The 22785-nt window shown below is 46.6% G+C and overlaps 1 protein-coding gene across 3 annotated transcripts in view; it reads left to right on the forward strand.

Moving 5' to 3' along the window:
* The window catches only part of LOC147099556 (uncharacterized), a 115097-nt gene that overhangs the window by 33875 nt on the left and 58437 nt on the right, over positions 1-22785 (forward strand). For all 3 annotated transcript variants that reach the window (XM_085969800.1, XM_085969801.1, XM_085969802.1), the window contains exon 2: positions 11343-11458. In XM_085969800.1, the coding sequence (XP_085825926.1) occupies positions 11343-11458 (116 nt within the window). The remainder of the gene's footprint in view (positions 1-11342; positions 11459-22785) is intronic.

Consider the following 22785-nt stretch of genomic DNA (forward strand, 5'->3'; position numbering starts at 1 on the left):
ATTTCTACCAGATTGCCTTGGTGGGAGCTGATGTGGTCTTAGTGTCACAAATGCACTCGAGGTTCTGATAAGCATCTTGAGTTCCATTGATTATACTAGCCCAATCATTTTAAACTCTGGCATAGTATGTTTGTACATGTGTTTATAAAAACAAAAATACTGTAAGGATTGAAAATCTTTCCACACAGGTTCCCAGTCCAATTATGCAGACACCCTTGACTAGTTACATAGATACATAGATACATAGAAGATAGGAGCAGGAGTTGGGTCACTCTGTCCACTCTGGCTATAAATCTGGAAGTAGTTTTGATTTCTTCTCCGTGATGAGCAAAAGGATGGTTGCTGACCCAAAGATTCAGGAAACTGGACTATGGTGTGGGGCGGGGGAGGGATAGAAGAGGACAATCCCATCCCAGGGATTCAGCATATCTGGCAATAGAGTGTTAACGCAATTCTACTTCAGAGCCTTGGTGACCTCTATTATAATACTTGACAACATTGTGGACGAGTTCTTGGTTTACTGCTGGTGGGTGTCCAGTGATGGGCTGCATTGTTGGTTCCATGTTGCTGATAACCTAGCCAGTACAATGGCCCGTCACTGCCATTGGATATGTTTAATTTATGTCATCCATGCCGTTGTCACCTCCAGTCCCAACTGTCCGAATACCCTTCGAGCCGGTCTCCCAAGCTCCGTTAATTTCAGCTCATCCAAAGCTCGGGCCATGTGCTATCCTGCAGACTGCTCCGCACACCCGTCACCTCTGTCCTTCCAGATTTACACTGGTGCCCCAACATCTGCAGTTTATATCCCATGTTTAAATCCATCCCTATCTCTAACATCCTCCAGCCCTATCACCCCTCCCGGAACACTACGTTCCTCTGACTCTGGCCTTTTGTACATTCCTCACTCCCTCCTTCCCTCCCTCTTCCTCACCATTGGTGGACCTGCCTTCAGCCGTCTAGGTTCCATGATCTGGAATTCCCTCCATAAGCACCGCCGCCTCTCCAGCTCCCTCTCCTCCTTTAAGACCCTCCCTAAAACCCACCTCTGAGTAAGCTTTTGGTTCCCTCCTAATATCTTTCCTTAGCTCCGTGTCCATTTATGTGTGATTATTACTGCATCCGTCAAGGGCTCGGAGGCATTTTTCTGTGCTAACGGCTGTGTAAATGCAAGTTGTTTCAGTATTGAAGTAATGTACTTCATTTTGTGCTAAAAAATTAATGTTCAATCACCCAGAAATCTCTTTCCCTCCCTCCTCCCCCCTCCTCCCCCCTCCTCCTCCCCCCTCCTCCCCCCTCCTCCCCCCTCCTCCCCCCTCCTCCCCCCTCCTCCCCCCTCCTCCCCCCTCCTCCCCCCTCCTCCCCCCTCCTCCTCTCTCCTCCTCTCTCCCCTCCCCTCCTCTCCCCTCCTCTCCCCTCCTCTCCCCTCCCCTCCCCTCCCCTCCCCTCCCCTCTCCTTCCCCTTCCCCCTCCAGTGGAATTTTCCAACAGGTAGAAACTGTGGACGGGTAATGAAGTGTGCAGTTAGGCAGATGTAATAACTTAATGCTGGGTTCGTTACCACCTCTTGTGTGCTTATTTGTAGCAATCATGTAGCCAGTTAGTTTGCATTCCATTGTTCGACTTCCCCATTTTTACACAGCGTTAAGGATTTTGTTATTTCCGAGCTTTCATACAAATGAAGGAACCTTTTTGTTCCAATTTTACTTCCCCCCAGCCCCACCCCCCCACCATTTTTCACCGCTTCCTCCTCTCCTCGAGCAGGTGGTTCTGTACTTGGGGATATGCCCAAGTGTGAGCCTATATCGTGATTGTTGACGGGCTGTTCCAGCATGTGGGGCATCACAGTTGATCTGAAGCCTGCCCTTGCCTGATGTTTCCACATGCATCCCGGTGGATGATGTTGGATAGCGATCAGGAGCAGAAACCTTAGCCAAACTGCTCCTTACCCAAGGCAGCAAAACCTCTTCTGTCACCTCAGCTGAAGTCAGCTTAAGAGCCTTTTTAAACAAAGAAATCTTGCTGTTAACTTTGATTGCAAACCTGCTTCTGTCTGTCCAAACCACGCTGAGAAGATGGGGAAAACGGTTCGCCGGTTTTTGAATTTCTGTTTCGAGTTTTTCCTGTTATTTCACCAACACCGACCACTATTTCCCTCCGCTTTATTCTGTGGTTTGTGTCTACGTGCTGACAGAATGTTACCTGCTACCTCCTTATTTTACAGGGTTGCCGCCAATGAGAAGAGTGCCATTGGAGACAGTCATTGTAAACCACCTAGCACCAATGGTGTCAAACATTCTTTGGGTGGAGTTTTGTGTTGCATCAGAGTCAGTGTGGCACAGATACAGGAAACTCTCGCTTTACTGGCACCTAAATAACCGGAAATCTCTCTTAACCAGCAAAATTCAGGAGTAGGTTCAGGTAAGTTTTACTTCATATTAGTGGCCGTGTAACTGGGGTTCCTGGATCTGTGGCCGTGTAACCGGGGTTCCTGGATCTGTGGCCGTGTAACCGGGGTTCCTGGATCTGTGGCCGTGTAACCAGGGTTCCTGGATCTGTGGCCGTGGAACCGGGGTTCCTGCACCTGTTGCCATGCAACAGGGACGCCTGGATCTGTGGCCGTGTACGGGGCTCTCGTACCTTGGTAAGTATACCTCTCTGTAATCCGGACTTTTTGATCAACTGGCACCACGCCGGTCCCATCGGTGCCGGATGAAAAAGAGTTTCCTGTACATGGTTACTGTCTGTGGCACTTAGAGCAGGTGCACAATCCTCAGGAGTCGAGCACTGGGCACTCTTTTTTTTCGGAGTGATAATTTGCAAGGTTTTCTGCGTCCTTCTGTGCGTGCGCCCCCGTTTGGGGCGCCTGAAGACCGTCTGGGGAGCCTGAAGACCGATTTGGGACTGCACGTGTGCACTCGATCGGTCATGCCATGCGCCTGGACTCCGAAGTGCCGACTGGCGAGGAAACCAGAAGTGGGGCCTGCTGAAGCACATTGCAGAGCCTGGAGCCTTGTATTTTTTGCCCATTCCTAATTGCCCTTGAGAAGGTGGTGGTGAGCCGCCGCCTTAAACCGCTGCAGTCCGTGTGGTGAAGGTACTCCCACAGTGCTGTTCGGGAGGGAGTTCCAGGATTTTGGCCCAGCAATGATGAAGGATCAGTGGTATATTTCCAAGTCAGGCTGGTGTGTGACTTGGAGGGGGACTTGGAGGTGGTGGTGTTCCCATGCGAGTGCTGCCCCTTGTCTTTCTAGGTGGTAGAGGTCGCGGGTTTGGGAGGTGCTATTGGAGAAGCCTTGGCGAGTTGCTGCAGTGCATCTTGTAGATGGTATACACTGCAGCCACGTTGTGCCGGTGGTGGAGGGAGTGAATGCTGATCAAACGAGCTGCTTTGTCCTGCATGGTGTCGAGCTTCTTGAGTGTTGCTGGAGTTACACTCAGCCAGGCAAGCGGAGAGTATTCCATCACACTCCTGACTTGCGTCTTGTAGATGATGGGTCAGATTTGGGGAGTCAGGAGGTGAGTCACCGCAGAATACCCAGCCTCTGACCTGCTCTTGTAGCCACGGTATTTATGTGGCTGGTCCAGTTAAGTTTCTAGTCAATGGTGACCCCCAGAATGTTGATGGTGGGAGATTTGAGGATGGTAATGCCATTGAATGTAAAGGGGAGGTGGTTGGTATCTCTCTTGCTGGATGGTCATTACCCGGCACTTGGGTGGCGCGAATGTTACTTGCCACTTATCAGCCCAAACCTGAATGTTGTCCAGGTCTTGGTGCATGCTTCATTATTTGAGGAATTACGACTGGAACTGAGCACTGCAATCATCAGCGAACATCCCCACTTTTGACCTTATGATGGAGGAAAGATAATTGATGAAGCAGCTGAAGATGTTTTGTCCTGAGGAACTCCTGCAGCCATGTCCTTGGGCTGAAGTGATTGGCCTCCAACAACCACAGCCATCCACAGCGCCTCATAGATGTCCAGTTTTGAGCTGCTAGCTCTGTTCTGAATCTATCCCATTTAGCACGGTGGTAATGCCACACAGCGCGATGGAGGGTGCCCTCAGTGTGAAGACGGGACTTTGTCTCCACAAGGACTGTGCGGTGGTCACTCCTACCAATACTGTCATGGACAGGTGCATCTGCAACGGGTAGATTGGTGAGGACGAGGTTAAATAGGTTTTTCCCTTGTGTTAGTTCTCTCACCACCTGCTGCAAGCCCAGTCTGGGCAGCGATGTCCTTCAGGACTCGGTACTGATACCGAACTACTCTTGGTGATGAACACTTCACTATCGCTAGCCTGTATAGACCCGATATCGGGAAGATCTGGGCCAAACTGACAATCTTGTGAACCCAAAGCGTGTGTGGCATACAGAGTGCCAAATGTACAGAAAGACATGCTTACGGGAAAAAAAGGTGAGAGAGAGAGAAAGGTTTGAGGCAGGTAGAAGAGACAAAGACAGGGAGGGACTTGCACAAAAAAAAAGGCGAGATAGAATCACAAAACAGAATATAAAGATGGCAATGAAGAAAGTGTGAAAGGCAGAGAGAGAAAGACTGGAATATAAATAAAGATGTATTGGAGAGTCGGAGATAAAACAGACACAGTAACAGGAAGAGTGTTTTTATCTGTGAGAAATGCTATGGGAGATCAACTAGTTTTCATTAACTGAGATATGGCAAGTTCTGTATTTACAATGTATGTGGATGTTACTGGGACATCAGTGAATTATTCTGTTTGACATCAAGTTAATTAGAAAACCCTACTCTGTTAACTCAAAAGTACAAGTCCTATCCTTGGAAAAATATGTAGGGTATGACTTACGCAAACCAATCTAATCCAATTTGGATATGCAAATAATCCAGAAACCACTCTAGGCTCAGATATGAATCCTATTCCTAAAAAATGCATTTGCATCTGACATGAATACTGATTTTATGGGGGTGTGCACAACACAAGTTTTCACATGAAAGTCCGCAAAGTTGTTATCTTTTATTTGTTCATGCGATGTGGGCATCGGTGGCGAGGCCAGCATTTATTGCCCATTCCAAATTGCCCTCGAGAAGGTGTTAGTGAGCCGCTTTCTTGAGCCACTGCAGCCCGTGAGATGAAGGTACTCCCACAGTGCTGATAGGGAGGGAGTGCCAGGATTTTAACCCAGCAATGAAGGAAGAATGGCGATATATTTCCAAGTCGGGATGGTGTGTGACTTGGAGGGGAGTTTGGCGGTGGTGGTGTTCTCATGCGCCTGCTGCCCTTGTCCTTCTAGGCGGTAGAGGTCACGGGTTTGGGAGGTGCTGTCGAAGAAGGTTTGTCGAGGTCACCAGATTTATATCTGGGGACACCACGCATTGTAAGCAGTGTCTTGCGAACTCTATTTTATATTCTGTGTTTGCTTACTTTTACTAATAAATTAGTTCTTGAATTTTTTTTATTACTACACAGAATCTATGTGCTAATGAAAAAACATTCTACAATTACAGCACTGTTTTTCTTTGATTAGCTGGTATTGTCGCTCAGACATTAGGGAATGGTCACTGGGGATATGTTTGTATTTGTAAGAGTCTTCTGTGCAGAAAAAATTGAAAGCCGATCTTGACATGAATACTGATCTGATTTTATGGGGGTGTGCATAACAAGCTTTCACATGAAGTCCACAAGGTTTTTTTTTTATTCGCTCATGTGATGTGGGCGTCGCTGGAAAGGCCAGCATTATATATGCAAAAATATGTACATTATTTAAATAACATACCTTTTATATAGTCTTTGTCAAATAGAGACTATCCTGTTGATGCTGCTTGCGTGTCCGTCTATATTATATGTAATATATATATATATATATATATAATTTTTTTTCCTTGACTTGAGTCCCGCAAGGTTTATGAGGAAATAGATTGTACAGGAAATCTCTCTTAACCGGCAAAATTCAGGAGTAGGTTCAGGTAAGTTTTACTATATATTAGTGGCCGTGTAACCGGGGTTCCTGGATCTGTGGCCGTGTAACCGGGGTTCCTGGATCTGTGGCCGTGTAACCGGGGTTCCTGGATCTGTGGCCGTGTAACCGGGGCTCCTGCACCTGTGGCCGTGTAACCGGGGCTCCTGCACCTGTGGCCGTGTAACCGGGACTCCTGCACCTGTGGCCGTGTAACCGGGATTCCTGCACCTGTGGCCGTGTAACCGGGACTCCTGCACCTGTGGCCGTGTAACCAGGGTTCCTGCACCTGTGGCCGTGTAACCGGGGCTCCTGCACCTGTGGCCGTGTAACCGGGGCTCCTGCACCTGTGGCCGTGTACGGGGCTCTCGTACCTTAGTAAGTATACCTCTCTGTAATCCGGACTTTTTGATCAACCGGCACCACACCGGTCCCGTCGGTGCCGGATAAAAAGAGTTTCCTGTATTACAGAGATCACCCTCCAGAGACTTGAGCACATAATCTAGGCTGACAATCCCAGTGCAGTACTGAGTGAGCACTGCATTGTTGGAGGTGCCGTCGTCTGGATGAGACGATAAACTGAGGCCCTGTCTGCCCTCTCGATTGGACTTTTTAAAAATTCATTCTCTGAACGTGGACATCGCTGGCAAGGCCGGCATTTATTGCCCATCCTTAATTGCCCTTGAGAAGGTGGTGGTGAGCCGCCGCCTTGAATACAACCAAGTGGCTTGCTAGGCCATTTCAGAGGGCAGTTAAGAGTCAACCAGATTGCTGTGGGTCTGGAGTCGCATATCGGCCAGACCAGGTCAGGACGGTAGATTTCCTTCTCTAAAGGACATTAGTGAACCAGATGGGTTTTTACGACAATCCAATAGTTTCATGGTCACCATTACTGATACTAGCTTTTTATTATTCCAGATTTATTTAATTGAATTTAAAATCCCCAGCTGCTGTGGTGGGATTTGAACTCACGTCTCCGGATCATTAGTCCAGTGATTGACCATTAGGTGTATGCAGTGTAAGCCCAGGATTCTTTTTGAACTACAGGAAACTTTGGTTTATCCGGAGGTTGTATGTCCGGAATACTCGATCTAACGGCAAAAATCAGGAGCCGTTTTCTATAAGTTTTTTTTAGATCTCGTTCTTTTTTTTCCCCAGTCAGGCACTGCAAGGTCTGTAGCAACAGCTTCAGCTAGAGACGCTTGCAGCTGCAGCCGACTCTTTAGAAGCTGTTGCTATGCAACAGTATTTGTTGTCAGATACGGAGATGAAAACCTCCATATGCTTCAACATTAACTTTGTATGTCCGGCAGTTTTGATAGATCAGCAACACGCCGATCCCGTCGGTGCCGGATATCACAAAGTTTCCTGTAAATGCATTTGTAGCATCTACTGGAAAAAATTGACAGCATAGGTCCCCTAATTATATTAACTGCCCATCCATTATAGATCCCCTACAATAAAACATTTAAATTGAATCTTACAGTAAGAAAGAAAGACTTGCATTTATATAGTGCCTTTCACGACCTCAGGACATCCTAAAGTGCTTTACAGCCAATGAAGTGCATTTGAAGTGTAGTCAGTGTTGTAATGTAGGAAATGTGGCAGGCAATTTGTGCACAGCAAGCTCCCACAAACAGCAATGTGATAATGACCAGATAATCTGTTTTAATGATGTTGATTGAGGGATAAATATTGGCCCCAGGACACCGGGGATAACTCCCCTGTTCTTCTTTGAAATAGTGCCATGGGATCTTTTACATCCACCTGAGGGGGCAGACGGGGCCTCGGTTTAACGTCTCATCCGAAAGACTGCACCTCCGACAGTGCGACGCTCCCTCAGTACTGCCCTTCCGACAGTGCGGCGCTCCCTCAGCACTGCACTGGGCGCGTTAGCCTAGATTTTTGTGCTCAAGCCTCTGGATTGGGACTTGAACCCACAACCTTCTGACTCCGAGGCGAGAATGTTACCCACTGAACCACGACTGACGGGTGCTTTTGCACGGAGTTGGATACTGAGCGGGTGGGGTGTATGTTAACGATGTTCTATAGGTGTGTATTGGGTTTTAGCTGAAAGATTGTGTTGTACAGGGTATATATTGGGTATTAGCCGACAGACGAGCTGGATCAATTTAAGTGGCTTCCTCCTCCTCCCGTTTATCCTGCTCTCCTGATTTGAACGGACGGTGCACACTGCAGTATTTAATCGGAGTTATCCGATTCATGTGGGACTAGCAGTCCATGGCCACATTAAGACATGGGAGGGAGAAGAGAGACATACTGCAATTAAACTAATTTGCATACAACAAATTTGCGATTGCCAGCTGATACGCTTATTAATTTGCATGTCTTGCATGCAACCGAAGGGAAATGTATAATTGTGGAGTATTGCAGGAAATGTTAATGTCGAGGTTCTCTTTCTCAGTCTGGTGGGAGACCAGTGTAATCGTGCTCTGCTTTTACATCCATTCTTTGTCACTGCCCTTTTTGAAATCTCCCTTGAAAGGGTTGCTGTCATTTTCAGCCCGCAGAGCAAGCCGCTCACTGATTTGACAGGCCCAGTGATGACAGGAGGGTTTAATGGCTTTTCTTGCATTTCTGCAACAGCTTGCATTTCTATAGCCTTTAATGTAGTAAAATGTTCCAAGGCGCTTCACAGCGTTTTCAGATAAATATTTGACATTGCGTTGACACTAGTTGATCTTGTGTGGCTTTGCACAAAGGGACTGAAGACCAAATGTAATCTTCAAGTGAAGTAGGGTTAGAGGGCAGGGGATAATTGGACCAGATGTAATTCAGTCCTCATTTTTAAAGGGATTCATTCTGTCTTTATTTTCATATATTTTGATTTTAATTTGTTTATAGTTAAATAGCAAAACTTACAGGAATTTGGGAAACAGAGTAGTAGATTTGTTTGGAGCATGGGAATTTCTCTACAGTACTGGCCGGGGAGCTGGGAGACGTAAAACTGAGTACGATAGCAAAATACTGCGGATGCTGGAAATCCGAAATAACAACAGAAAATGCTGGAAAAACTCAGCAGGCCAGGCAACATCTGTGGAGAGAAAACCGAGTCAACGTTTCGAGTCAAACTCTTTGTCAAGACAAAGAGTTTGACTCGAAACGTTGACTCTATTTCTCTCTCTACGGATGTTACCTGGCCTGCTGAGTTTTTCCAGCATTTTCTGTTATGACGTAAAACTGAGGCTCTACAGCACCACCATTGGCTGGAGGTCATAACTACAGCGTGACAATTTTACATAGACAGTTTCTGTTATAAATATGGACATAGAACAAGAATAAGGTATTGTAGACAGGGGAACTGATAGGGTAGATAGAGAGAAACTATTTCTGCTGGTTGGGGACTAGAGGGCATAGTCTAAAAATTAAAGCCAGGCCTTTCAGAAGTGAAATTAGGAAATACTTCTACACATACAGGGTGGTAGAAGATTGGAACTCTCTTCTGCAAACAGCAATTGATGCTAGATCAATTGTTAATTTTAAATCTGAGATTGATAGATTTTTATTAACCACAGGTATTAAGGGATATGGAGTTAGGTTGCAGATCAGCCACGATCTCATTGAATGGCGGAACAGGCTTGAGGGGCTCAGTGGCCTCCTCCTGTTCCTATGTTCCATTACCGTAGGTACTGTGGAATCTGCGCTGCAATGTAAATGGGGCAGATTCCAAAGCCCTGGGCGCTCTGCCGTATTAGAGAACCACTTCTACAAGAAGTGACTTATAAAAGGGTATTGGATTCAGTTCAGGTGGGCCTCAGCAGATTGTAGGGTACTTTTATTAATGGAAAATACTTTCTTGCTGTTTGGGAGAATTGCGCGGTCTTCAGGACACTCGCACTTGTAAGGTTTCCTGGATCTGCTAAGTTGACACGTCATGTTCAGCGGGTAAGTGGGCACATTGGCATTGCGGTGGAGCAGGAGGTGTTAGAACTGCAGCCTGAAGCTGTGGGTGTTTGTTCCAATTAATTGGCCTCTACTGTAGTTCCACCAAAGATGTGTTTTGTGTAGGTCTTAATAAGGAGTGAGAACAGGATCGTATCAGCTAATGCTCCAGTGAGGCACCACCTTATCCTTTCTAAATGGAATTTAGTAATGCCAACTGAACCCACAACCTTCTGACTCAAGAGGCGAGAGTGCTACCCACTGAGCCACAGCTACCAAGGACTGCTCGGAAGCAGATTTCTACCTGTAATCTCGAAAGTACAGGAAACTCTTTATTATCCGGCACCGACGGGACCGGCGTGGTGCCGGTTTATCAAAAAGTCCGGATTACAGAGAGGTATAGTTAAAAGGTACGAGAGCTCCGTACACAGCAACAAACCCAGGCTTCCCTGTTGCTTAGCAACAGGTGCAGGAACCCGGGCCACAGACCAAGCGTCCCTGTTGCTTAGCAACAGGTGCAGGAACCCCGATTACACAGCCACAGATCCAGGAACGGCCACTAATGTGAAGTAAAACTTACCTGAACCTACTCCTGAATTTTGCTGGTTAACAGAGATTTTCGGTTATTTAGGTGCCGGTAAATCGAGAGTTTCCTGTATTCCCAATCTTAATCTTGAGGAAACACAGAAAATTCCCAATGAAAGAGATACCTTGGGTCACCTTGCTGTGGCTGTCCAGAGCATTGGAAATCTTTGCACAGTTTGTCAGCTGGCCCCATGTGCCAGATATTGGTGTATGGTGAGTTGGTGGGGGGGATTTCTAATTTGGGGGAGTGGAGGCCAGGGCATGCAAAAATCGTATGAATAAAACTGAAATCTCCCCACCGCAGAAAATAAATGGAATTAACGCAATCACTCAGTTAAGACACACTGATTACAAGAGGAGTAAAAGATTAAAATTATATGAAAGGCTGCTTAATCACTGTAATGAGAGGGCTATTTTTTACTTTGCTACCGCGCGTGCTATTCTTGGAGATTTTGACTTGTTTGTCTGGGTTTCTTTCTGGGCATATACTTGGGGTGCGCACGGGAATTATTCAACAAGTTGCATCAATCTGATTCAAAAGTGCTGCCATTTTTAGGGGTCCTGCAGGCTTTCCACTTGACCTGTGGGCTGTCGTGAGCCCTGGTTGGGAACGTGAAGTTTTCGACCAAAAGTTTGACTCTTTGGGAAGCCCATCTCTCTGAAGCCACTGGGAAGCCTTAAACCAAACCCATGCTCGTATTGAAACACGCTAAAACTTTGAGTGCGCCTGAGGTTTTACTACGCTAGCTGCCGAGCCTTGTTTGAAATGTCTTTTTTTAATTACGTGCGCAACTTTGTATGAAAATGTACCCTTGTGATGCTGCACAGTAATTAATAGGAAAGAGTTCGCCATTTAAATTATGGTGCTGGACTATGTTAAAAGGTACCGTGCTGAATTCCCTGTCTCTCTGTCCCCTAGGGCTCATTTACTGCCCAGTGTGCAGGCAGCAATGTTACATAAAGGACGTCGTAGAGAACTACTTCCTGAGGGACATCGGCGAATTGGACAGCGGCTCGAACAGGAAAGCTATCCAGGTAGCGTGCACTTTAATTGCTTCCCTCTTATCGCAGGCCTCCGCCACCCATTGCACCAATGCACAACACTTCCCTCTGCAGTTCTGTGTTCGTGAATGATGGTTGCTGTGTGCGGTACAGACAAAGCCAACCATGCATCTGTAGATGATGAGGCGAGTGGTTGATTACAAGGACTACTTTTACCCTACATCTTTACCCCCTGAGGTTCCAGACCTGGGAATGGTCCATGGGCAGTGTAGAAAGAAGCTTCACTTCTCATCTGACCAGCAATGTTCCCTTAAATTTTTTTTTTGGGTGCGAGGCCCCTTTAACAGGCTGTGCAGCCCATTCAAATTTTCACGCATGCGTTTTTTTCCATTCAAAAGCCTGCGTGGGGCCTCCAGAGCGCTGCATGGCCGTACAGCTTAATGGGAACATTGTTGACCAGTATCATACCTGCCCTGGCAGTGGTGGGTGATTAGTTGAAGAAAATACCCTATTTTTCCTCATTCACTTATCTTCCACATATAATCATAAGGAAGCAGAGAGCTGAGCTTGTTCCAACTCCTGAGGACAGGTTCTGCCGAGTCCGTTCCTGCCGCTGAGGTAAATCGAGCAAAAACTCCAGTGTGCTGCTCTGACATTACATCCTGGATAATTTGCTTTTGTTCTATCGGTTTCCTTGCCTGAGATTTTCAAGGCCCCAGCAATTTAGAAATCATCATGGTTTACATAGTTTTTTCCTTTCAAAGTCTCAAAGCTGTTAACTAACCAAATATTAATTTGGCTCTTTTCTGAAGGATAATTGGCACATTAAGTGCTTGCGATGGGAGCCTAGTTCCTTCATCCATCACTCCCAAGGGAAACCTTCTGATCTGGAGTTTTGCTTGCGGTTCATTTTATACTCGAGTCTTCTACTTCTCTGCGCGTAGTTCAGTTGAAAGTTACATTATCCATTCCTTTACTTTTCTTAAAGACTTGATGTGTCTCCTGTCAATATTTGCACAAATGAAAACCAATTTGGTTCTTGAGAAACCTTTATAACTTAATCCTAAGTCCCGCTAAATCAGTGCTGACTGTTCTTTATGGCTTCTATGCCCTTTAGTTGAACTCCAATTATAGCATCCCATAGAATGTTCTTGATGTAATAAAACTCACTACGCACTTGGTTTGAGTATAAAGCAAGGCTTTAATCAACTTGTTTCAGAACATGGAGGTCTAGTTGTACTTCACCAGTTCCTTGTCTTACAAAATGTCCCAGGCAAGCTGGGGCCAACGCCCGAGCATTTATACTCCTTGGACGGCGCCACCAGCTGGCCATCCAGTGTTATTTCATAAGTAGTTTCTTGATGATGAGATTTATAACAGTTCTCAAGCACCTTGCCCACTCCTGCTGGGCTAACCGGTCGAGCGCTCCTAGATTCATGTCTCACTCTTCTACTATCATTTGATATCCTCTGGTCCTCGGTACACCACCTATATGAAAGACTGGAAATACAAAACAAGACCCTGCCTTTTCCCCTCTCTCCTTGAGAATTCTAGGATGTACGTGATCTGCTCCAGGTGTCGTGAATTCCTTGAGCTGCTTCATAGCATATACTTTACTGATGTATGCATGTGGCCTAGGTTTCTGAGCTGAACAACAAGGCAGAATTTGTCTGTGTTTAAGTCCAATGTGATTATTTCATTCAGAACCTTTGCCGTTCCTGGTTCTTTATAATATTTCTGCTGCACTCCGAAACATCGAAAAATAGGAGCAGGAGTCGGCCCTTCGAGCCTGCTCCGCCATTCAATATGATCATGGCTGATCCTCTATCTCAATACCCATTTCCCCCTCTCTCCCCACACCCCTTGATGCCTTTGGTGTCTAGAATTGATAGAATTTGTGTCTTACCAATTGATAGGAATGTGCATACCTTTTATATGAAAAAAAAACATTTGGATCCCTCTTGCTGTTGTCTCCGATCTTCCTTTCTATCATCCCTCTTGCCTCTTACTAATTTATCAATTGACTTTCGCATAACTCCCAGACCTGACTCTTCTTGGGGCCATTTTGTGCCGAATTTCTTTATTTTTCAATGCATCATGTCCGAGTCGTGTTTATGGCACACATCTCACTTCCTGTTTATAAAATGTAAAAGTGGTCTGTTGACATTTATAATACCATTTTTGGCATGTTGTCTTGATGTAGTTTCATGCCTCCCACCACTGCTGGCACTGTGTTGAGTCTCCTAACTCCGTCACCATTTTATTTTTCTCCATTGTGCTTCCCTCACCTCGGCCATTTTTATTTCTTGAACAGTCTCCATGGATAAATATTCCTGAATTATTCCTGTGCCTCCATGTTGCATTTTCCTCACTATTTCTCACTTTCTTCCCCCCCCCCCCGGCCCTCTTAGTCGCTGCGGTGTATCTACCCTACTCTTGAGACACCTTGGGCCTCTATGTTGCAGTTCAGAAGCCCATTCGTGGCCTTACAGTGAAGTGGCTTTTGAAGTGCTGGACCAGGATTTCCAAAAGCATTTCCCCATGACTTTGGAGAAGCCCCTGTTCCACAACATAGAGACATAAAAGATCGGAGCAGGAGTAGGCCATTCGGCCCCTTGAGCCTGTTTCGCCATTCAATGAGATCATGGCTGATCATCCAAATTCAGTACCCTGTCCCTGCCTTCTCCCCATATCCCTTGATCCCTTTAGCCGTAAGAAATATATCTAACTCCTTGAATATATTTAATGAATTGGCCTCAACTGCCTTCTGTGGTAGAGAATTCCACAGGTTCACCACTCTCTGGGTGAAGAAATTCCTCCTCATCTCTGTCCTAAATGGCTTACCCCTTATCCTTAGACTGTGACCTCTGGTTCTGGACTCCCCCGCCATCGGGAACATCCTTCCTGCATCTGGTCTGTCTAGTCCTGTTAGAATTTTATAAGTTTCAATGAGATCCCCTCTCATTCTTCTAAACTCCAGTGAGTATAAGCCCAATCGACCCAATCTCTCCTCATACGTCATTCCTGCCATCCCAGGTATCAGTCTGGTGAATCTTCGCTGTACTCCCTCCATGGCAAGAACATCCCTCCTCAGATAAGGCGACCAAAACTGCACACAATACTGCTTGCAGTCCTACTCCCGCACTTCAAAAGCCAGATCTAGTTTAGGATGAGGCACTGGCTTTTGACCTGTTTTCAGGGAATTCCCTTGAATGTTTCCCCACTTTGGGGAAGCCCCCCCCCCCCCCCTGTTATTTACAATAGAGAAACTTTACATAACTGTTTGGAGAAGGATTTTCCGGCTTGCACTCCTCCTTCCCACCCAAGCACGCATTACTCGCTCCGCACCCCCACTCTTTCCGTTGCTCTCCTACTGCCGCCTGCCCTGACCACCCTGAGTGCCTGTTCCTTTCCGCCCGTTCACCCTCTGCCCTATGCTTCCCACTCTGGGTCAGATCCCTCCCCAAGCATAACTTTCATTCGTGACCAGAAAGTACAACTTCTGACCATGATTTCCTCCCCCGCCCGCGACCTACAACCCTGAAAGCGCCCAATGCCTTGTTGGCCTACAGCATTGCCCAGATCCCTTGCCCGGCGCCCTACGGGTACCACAATAAGCAAAGATGGCATGATTGCTGTCACAGGCACCCTTGGGTATTGGGTGGGGGAAGGGGCAAGCTATGTGGTCTGCAGTATCAGGCAAAGTTGCTTCCAGACAACACCAGTGACAGCCAAGCCAGATGGGCTGTATTGAGTACCGTAGCCTGGGGCTGAGGTAGGCCAGGTTGGGGCTTTGAGTTTTCTGTTTGTACTTACTTTGGAAGGCAACCAGCCATCAACTCACTTGCTGCTTGTCTTCTGGCCAGACAAGAGTGCTGTTCAGAGTAGAGCTGCAGTTCCTCTGGAGGAGTCGAAGCAACTCGACATGGAACAGAAGGCCGTACTCGGATGGAGTGCTTCAGATGATTTTTTTTGGTCTCTCCTGAGGCTCCCTGGGTCAAGTTGTTTGCAGACGTCCCAAATTGATAGGGCGCCCATCCAAATTCCTGCTGCAAGCCCACTTGGAGACTGCGAGCAAGGAGCTGGACCCTTCCACATGACACTTGGCACCAAATACAACCTCAGGCTTGTGAGGTGTGTGACTTGTCTTGAATTATTTCAGGTTTCCCATCGGTATGAACTTGTGAAAGTGTGAGCCAACAATACAACAGAGGTACACTACATCGAGTGGGATAGGATTTGATCCCTGGCCTTTTGCCACAGAACTGCAGATGGTACAAGTAAAACCGTGGTTATGCCAACCTAAAACCTGGTGTGCATGTAGAAAATAGAGGGCTGGATAATCTCAAACTGTAGAGAATTTTGTAACTTTATATGTTTTGAATAATTACACTTTGCAGTTGGTTACAGTGCTTCGTGCAGAAGCTGCAGTTTTAAGATGATTTTGTTAATGTGCGTATCCAGTGGAGGGAGCGTTCTCCTGAAGGTAACTCTTCGTTGGGTAAGCTGTTTGAGAGAGAATTGAATGCGCACACAGCTGCTGCAACAGTAGGGACAAGAATAAAGAACCGATCCAGTGATCTCGTAAAAGGGAACCGTTTCTCTTCAGGTTTATTTGAACCCAGTCCTGTAAGCATATAATGCAAGCTAGGAACCAACGCAGGGCATGGTGGCAGACCAGTAATCATCTACCCTCCCCACAACTGTAAAGGCTCCTCCAACTTTACTGGAGAGTCCATGGTTAGAGATCGTGCCATCCTGGGCCAGGTTTATTCTAACTGCTGTTTTGTGCCGTCTTTCGGACCAGCCATATAAATACTGTGGCTACAAGAGCAGGCCAGGAGCTGGGAATTCTGCGGCGAGTGTCTCACCTCCTGACTCCCCCAAAGCCTTTCCACCATCTACAAGGCACAAGTCAGGAGTGTGATGGAATACTCTCCACTTGCCTGGATGAGTGCAGCCCCAACAACACTCAAGAAGCTCGACACCATTCAGGATAAAGCAGCCCGCTTGATTGGCACTCCATCCACCACCTTCAACATTCACCCCCTCCACCACCGGCGCACTGTGGCTGCAGTGTGTACCATCGACAAGATGCACTGCAGCAACTCGCCAAAGCTCCTTCAACAGCACCTTCCAAACCCACGACCTCCACCACTTAGAAGGACAAGGGCAGCAGACGCATGGGAACATCACCACCTACAAGTTCCCCTCCAAGCCACACACCATCCTGACTTGGACCTGTATCGCCGTTCCTTCACTGTCGCTGGGCCAAAATCCTGGAACTCCCTTCCTAACAGCATTGTGGGTGTACCTACACCATATGGACTGCAGCGGTTCAAGAAGGCGGCTCACCACCATCTTCTCAAGGGCAATTAGGGATGGGCACTAAATGCAGGCCTAGCCAGTGACGCCCACATCCCATCAATGAATAAAAAAATAATTAAACCGAGGCCCCGTCCACCCTCTCAGGTGGACATAAAGATTTTTGAAGAAGAGCAGCGGGAGTTCTCCCCGGTGTCCTGGGGCCAATATTTATCCCTCAACCAACATCACTAAAACAGATTATCTGGTCATTATCACAGTGCTGTTTGTGGGAGCTTGCTCTGCACAAATTGGCTCCTATATTACAACAGCGACTACACTTCAAAAGTATTTCGTTGTCTGTAAAGTGCTTTGGGGCGCCCTGAGGTCGTGAAAGGCGCTATATAAATGCAAGTTTTTTTCTTTCTTTAGTAAATCCCAAAACGACAGTGAGTAGGAAAGTTCTGAGGGCAGGAGCACTCAAAGTCACTGAAAATGTAGGAAAGATTATGGAAGACTTGCTTCAACACTGAGTCATCTCCAGTGATTTCTGTTTGTCTCCCGCGTGCTCTCCAGGCCACTTAGAACCTATGACAGATGCACTTTCAGTAAAGCCAGAGAAGCTCATGGAACTCCCTGTGTCCCGGTAACCAGGCAATGCAGGGACTTGCATTACTGATTTGGATTTCTTTTTATTCTTGTACTAGTTCATTGGATCTTCCTTATCTCGAACATATAATATTCTGAGGGGGATCGACAGGGTGGATGCTGAGAGGCTGTTTCCCCTGGCTAGAGAGTCTAGAACCAGGGATCATAGTCTCAGGATAAGGGGTCGGCCGTTTAAGACTGAGAGCAGGAGGAATTTTTTTCACACGGAGGGTTGTGAATCTTTGGAATTCTCTACCCCAAAGGGCTGTGGATGCTGAATCGTTGAGTATGTTCAAGGCTGAGATACAGGAAACTTATTTTTTATCCGGCACCGACGGGACCGACGTCGTGCCGGTTCATCAAAAATTCCGGATAACCGAAAGCTATAGTAAAAGATAGCAACAAACCCTGTTGCTTAGCAACAGGTTCAGAACAATGGTCACAAGTTGCAAGCATCTCTGTAGCTTAGCAACAGCTGCAGCCACACCCTTGCACAGCAACAGATCAAGAAAGGCAAGTAATAAAACTTACCTGAACCTACTCCTGAATTTTGCCAGTTAACCGAGATTTCCGTTTATTTAGGTGCCGGTAAATCGAAAGTTTCCTGTAGATAGATTTTTGGACTCTAGGGGAATCAAGGCATAAGGAGATCGGGCAGGAAAGTGGAGTTGAGGTCGTAGATCAGCCATGATCTTATTCAATGGAGGAGCAGGCTCGAGGGGCCGAATGGCCGACTCCTGCTCCTGTTTCTTATGGTAACATTTATTTTCCCCGATCTTACTGGAAGTTCCATTATAACCTGTAAAGAATTTTAATGTAGCATTCCTCCCACACTAACTTTGGCAGGGTCCATGTAGTTCCTCTGTCTTAGCAGGAAACATGCAACTGATTTCTGTTACTCACTGATTGTCCATGCGGCTCTCCTGGTCCCTCAATACCTCCTCTCTGGTGAAGAAGGCCCAGCAGCGCCTATATTTCCTAGGGAGGCTGAAGGGATGTAACCTGTCACCCCTGATCCTCTCTAACTTTTACCGCTGCACAATAGAGAGCATCCTGACGAACTGTATCACAGTATGGTATGGCAGCTGTAGCTACTATGACCGGAAAGCCCTGCAGCGGGTAGTCAAAACTGCCCAACGCATTACCGGCACCCGGCTACCGACCATAGAGCACATATACCAGAAACGCTGTTTACGGAGGTCACGGTCCATCATCAAAGACCCTACCCACCCCAGCCACAGTCTGTTCGCCCTCCTGCCATCTGGGAGACGCTACAGATGCATTCGCACCCGTACGACCAGATTTAGGAACAGCTTCTTTCCCAGGGCTGTCATCCTACTGAACTCCACAAATAAACTCTAAAGCCTGCACATCTGCCAATGCACTTTATTATGGTTATGTTTATGTTAATGTATTACAAGCCAAATGTGTGTTGAATGTTTAAATGTCTTAATCTAAATGTACACTCTCGGGAGCCGCAAGCCTACATTTCGTTGTACTGCACTTGTGCACTAACAATGACAATAAAGTTGATTATGATGTTAGATGGGAAGCTGACTATACTTATCAACTGCATTGTTTATAGGGAGATATTTGCCTATTTTTTCATATCCTGAAACTGTTTCAGACGATGATTTGAATAAGCAAAACGGGCCACGTTTGTGCAGTCGAATAATTTCAATGCACACTACAATTTTCCTAAAGATACCTGTTGCAGTTTAAATGGCGAGGAATCATTTCTCCCAAGTGACTGGTTTTACCAGTGACCTGTTCACTGTTCCCATTTGATTCGTGCGTAATGTTTCACAGGGCTTGCTAATCAGGAATTCAGTGAAACCGTTGGAACAAGAATATCTTGCCTGCTTGATTGTACTCAAATTTTATTTTACCTTCATAGAAAAAAAAGTAAATACCTTTGTAAGCATAAACACAACAGTGTGACCGCTGTTAGTTTGACGTCCAGCAGAATGCAGTCCTGCCTCCACACCTCTCTTCACTTTTAACCATCTTTACATTTTTCTTCCATGAGCTTGAGCCTCTCCCCAGTTGGCCCAAATGCCACATGGTAGAACTTGGTTCACTTGGTCATTTGAATCAATCCGAACAGCACCAGTGGTTAGGGCACTACAAGTGGTTTCAGTGTCCCTGGGTTAGGCAAGGGAAAATCCAGCCAGGGTTCCTGCTCCAGGTTGCTGTCTGGCAAACCTTGTTACACAGTGCGGTTATTTGGATGTCGGGCATAGATGGATTAAGTTGTGCTGTAATGTCCCTCCTCTTTCCTCTCTTTCCCCCCTCCACGGCCCCCAAACAGACGAATAGCTTATCAACACACCCAGTAGCCCCAGATTGTGAGGGAATTGAACAGGGTAGTCCCTCCTTATTAGTATGTAGTGGTCCCTGTTGGAGGTATGCGTGTGCAACAGGATCAGGCTTGTCTGATGTCCCTATTGTTAATCGTTCCATTATTATCGCTTCTGAGTCAGAAGGTTGTGGGTTCAAGTCCCACTCCAGAGACTTGAGCACAAAAATCTAGGCTGACACTCCAGTGCAGTGCTGAGGGAGTGCTGCACTGTCGGAGGTGCCGTCTTTCGGATGAGACGTTAAACTGAGACCCCGTCTGCCCCCTCAGGTGGACATAAAAGATCCCATGGCACTATTTCGAAAAAGAGCAGGGGAGTTATCCCCAGATTAGCGTGTAAAGTTAAAGCACATGGGATTGGGGGTAAGGTACTGACTGGGATAGAGAACTGGTTGGCAGACAGGAAGCAAAGAGTTGGAATAAACGGGTCTTTTTCAGAGTGGCAGGCAGTGACTAGTGGGGTACCGCAGGGATCGGTGCTAGGACCCCAGCTATTCACAATATATATTAATGATCTAGACGAGGGAACTAGATGTAATATCCAAGTTTGCAGAAGACACAAAGCTGGGTGGGCGTGTGTGCTGTGAGGAGGATGCAGAGAAACTCCAGTATGATTTGGACAGGTTGGGTGATTGGGCAGATGCATGGCAGATGCAGTATAATGTGGATAAATGCAAGGTTATCCACTTTGGTGGCAAGAACAGGAAGGCAGATTATTATCTGAACGGCAATAGATTGGGAGAAGGGGAAGTGCAACGAGACCTGGATGTCCTTGTGCACCAGTCGCTGAAGGTAAGCATGCAGGTGCAGCAGGCGGTTAAAAAGGCAAATGGTATGTTGGCCTTCATAGCGAGAGGATTCAAGTACAGGAGCAAGGATGTCTTGCTGCAGTTGTACAGGGCCTTGGTGAGACCACACCTTATCTGAGGAAGGATGTTCTTGCCATGGAGGGAGTGCAGCGAAGATTCACCAGACTGATACCTGGGATGGCAGGAATGACGTATGAGGAGAGATTGGGTTGATTGGGCTTATATTCGCTGGAGATTAGAAGAATGAGAGGGGATCTCATTGAAACCTATAAAATTCTAACAAGACTAGACAGACTAGATGCAGGAAGGATGTTCCCGATGGCGGGGGAGTCCAGAACCAGGGGTCACAGTCTAAGGATAAGGGGTAAGCCATTTAGGACAGAGATGAGGAGGAATTTCTTCACCCAGAGAGTGGTGAACCTATGGAATTCTCTACCACAGAAGGCAGTTGAGGCCAATTTCATTAAATATATTCAAGAAGGAGTTAGATATATTTCTTAAGGCTAAAGGGATCAAGGGATATGGGGAGAAAGCAGGGACAGGGTACTGAATTTGGATGATCAGCCATGATCTCATTGAATGGTGGAGCAGGCTCGAGGGGCCGAATGGCCTCCTCCTGCTCCTATCTTCTATGTTTCTATATCAACATCACTAAAAAAACAGATTATCTGGTTATCACATTGCTGCTTGTGGGAGCTTGCTGTGTGCAAATTGGCTGCCACGTTTCCTACATTACAACAGTGACTACACTTAAAAAGAAGTACTTCATTGACTAAAGCGATTTGGGATGTCCTGAGGTTGTGAAAGGCGCTATAGAAATGCAAGTCTTTCTTTCACTGTCCAGGCTTGCACCTAATTTTTTTTTAAAAGTTACCAGGAACTGGTGTGTGACTAATGGAATTGTGCCCCTGCATGAATTATTACCTTCTGGAGATAAGGCGGCTGATTGGAGAAGAAAATAAAATATGTTCGACTGTTACATAGCACCTTTAATGTAAAATAAAAAGTCCAATTGCACTTCACCGAGGGGTTGGGGAGGGGAATGGACGGCGAGCTAAAGAGATTAGATGTGACCGACCACAAGCTTTGGTCAAAGATGTGGTTTTTAAGGAGGGTCTTGAAGGTGGAGAGGGAATTGGAGAGCAAAGGAGTTTAGGGGCGGAATTCCACCCCTTTGTTTTGGGTCTTCCTCCCCCCCCCCCCCCCCCCCTTTCCTTTTGTTTCTCTCTCCCACCTGGCAGCTGTCTCCTATCCTGCCAGCACACTTCACACCTAATCTCAGCTGCCTTTTGTCTCCACTGGCCCATTACCATCTCGTCTGGTTTCGAATACCTTTTATTGTCTCTTTTACTTCTTTTGTTCGATCGCAGCCCTGCCTTCGATCTATTTTGTTTGCTTTCCAGTTTTGAAGAAGGGTTTTGACCCGAAACGTCAACTCAAATTTCTCTCCACGGATGTTGCTTGACCTGCTGAGTTTTTCCAGCAATTTCTGTTGTTATAGTGGGACCTAGTTGTTTGAAGGCATGGTCGCCAATGGTGGAGCGATGGGAGGGGGATACACAAGAGGCCAGAGTCAGCGGAACAGAGGTTTTTAAGGCCTGGGGTAGAGGCGGCGGGGGAGGTGGGGTTGGTGTTGTGGGGCTGCCAGAGGATGTTCATTTGTAAATATACTGGGCTGCTCACTGAAATGCCAGCAGACAGAATTTATTTTTCAGATCACTGTAAATTGGAACAGTATAAGCTGCTTTGTGGTTGCTGGGGCATTGCGATCTGTGATAAGAATGAGGGAGTTGGCAGAGGAAGAGTCTGATGGCAAGGACTTGAGGTGCAGTTGTAAAATGAAGTAGTTAATTGAAGACGCGGGGATCCGTGTTTGGCTGTGGAGAGAATTAATAATCAGCACTGAGACGGTACTTCCATCATAAGAGCACGGGCAGGAAGACGAGAGATTTGGCGTGCTCTTTACAATATGAATTTGCTCCAGGTTGGCTCATCCTCCTCCTTGTTAGGCTGCTCCCTGTGGTCACCGACGAGTCATCTGGAGAAGCTCCATTGGGGAAACGGCCTTGGAGTTGATGTGCAGCCACCTGACCGTGGCAAAGCGTGCTTGCTTACTGGGGACGCGCATCTTATTAGTTTTGTCATGAAGCAACTTGGAGAGTCTCGGGGGATAAACTGTTGGCTTGTAAAAAAAAAAAAATCAACATTTTTATGAGCGTGTATTTTTAATATAAAATCGG

This window comes from Somniosus microcephalus, chromosome 28 (assembly GCF_052327205.1).
Source record: "Somniosus microcephalus isolate GS21.2 chromosome 28, FLI_Smic_1.0, whole genome shotgun sequence".
In the NCBI taxonomy this organism is placed as follows: Eukaryota; Metazoa; Chordata; class Chondrichthyes; order Squaliformes; family Somniosidae; genus Somniosus; species Somniosus microcephalus.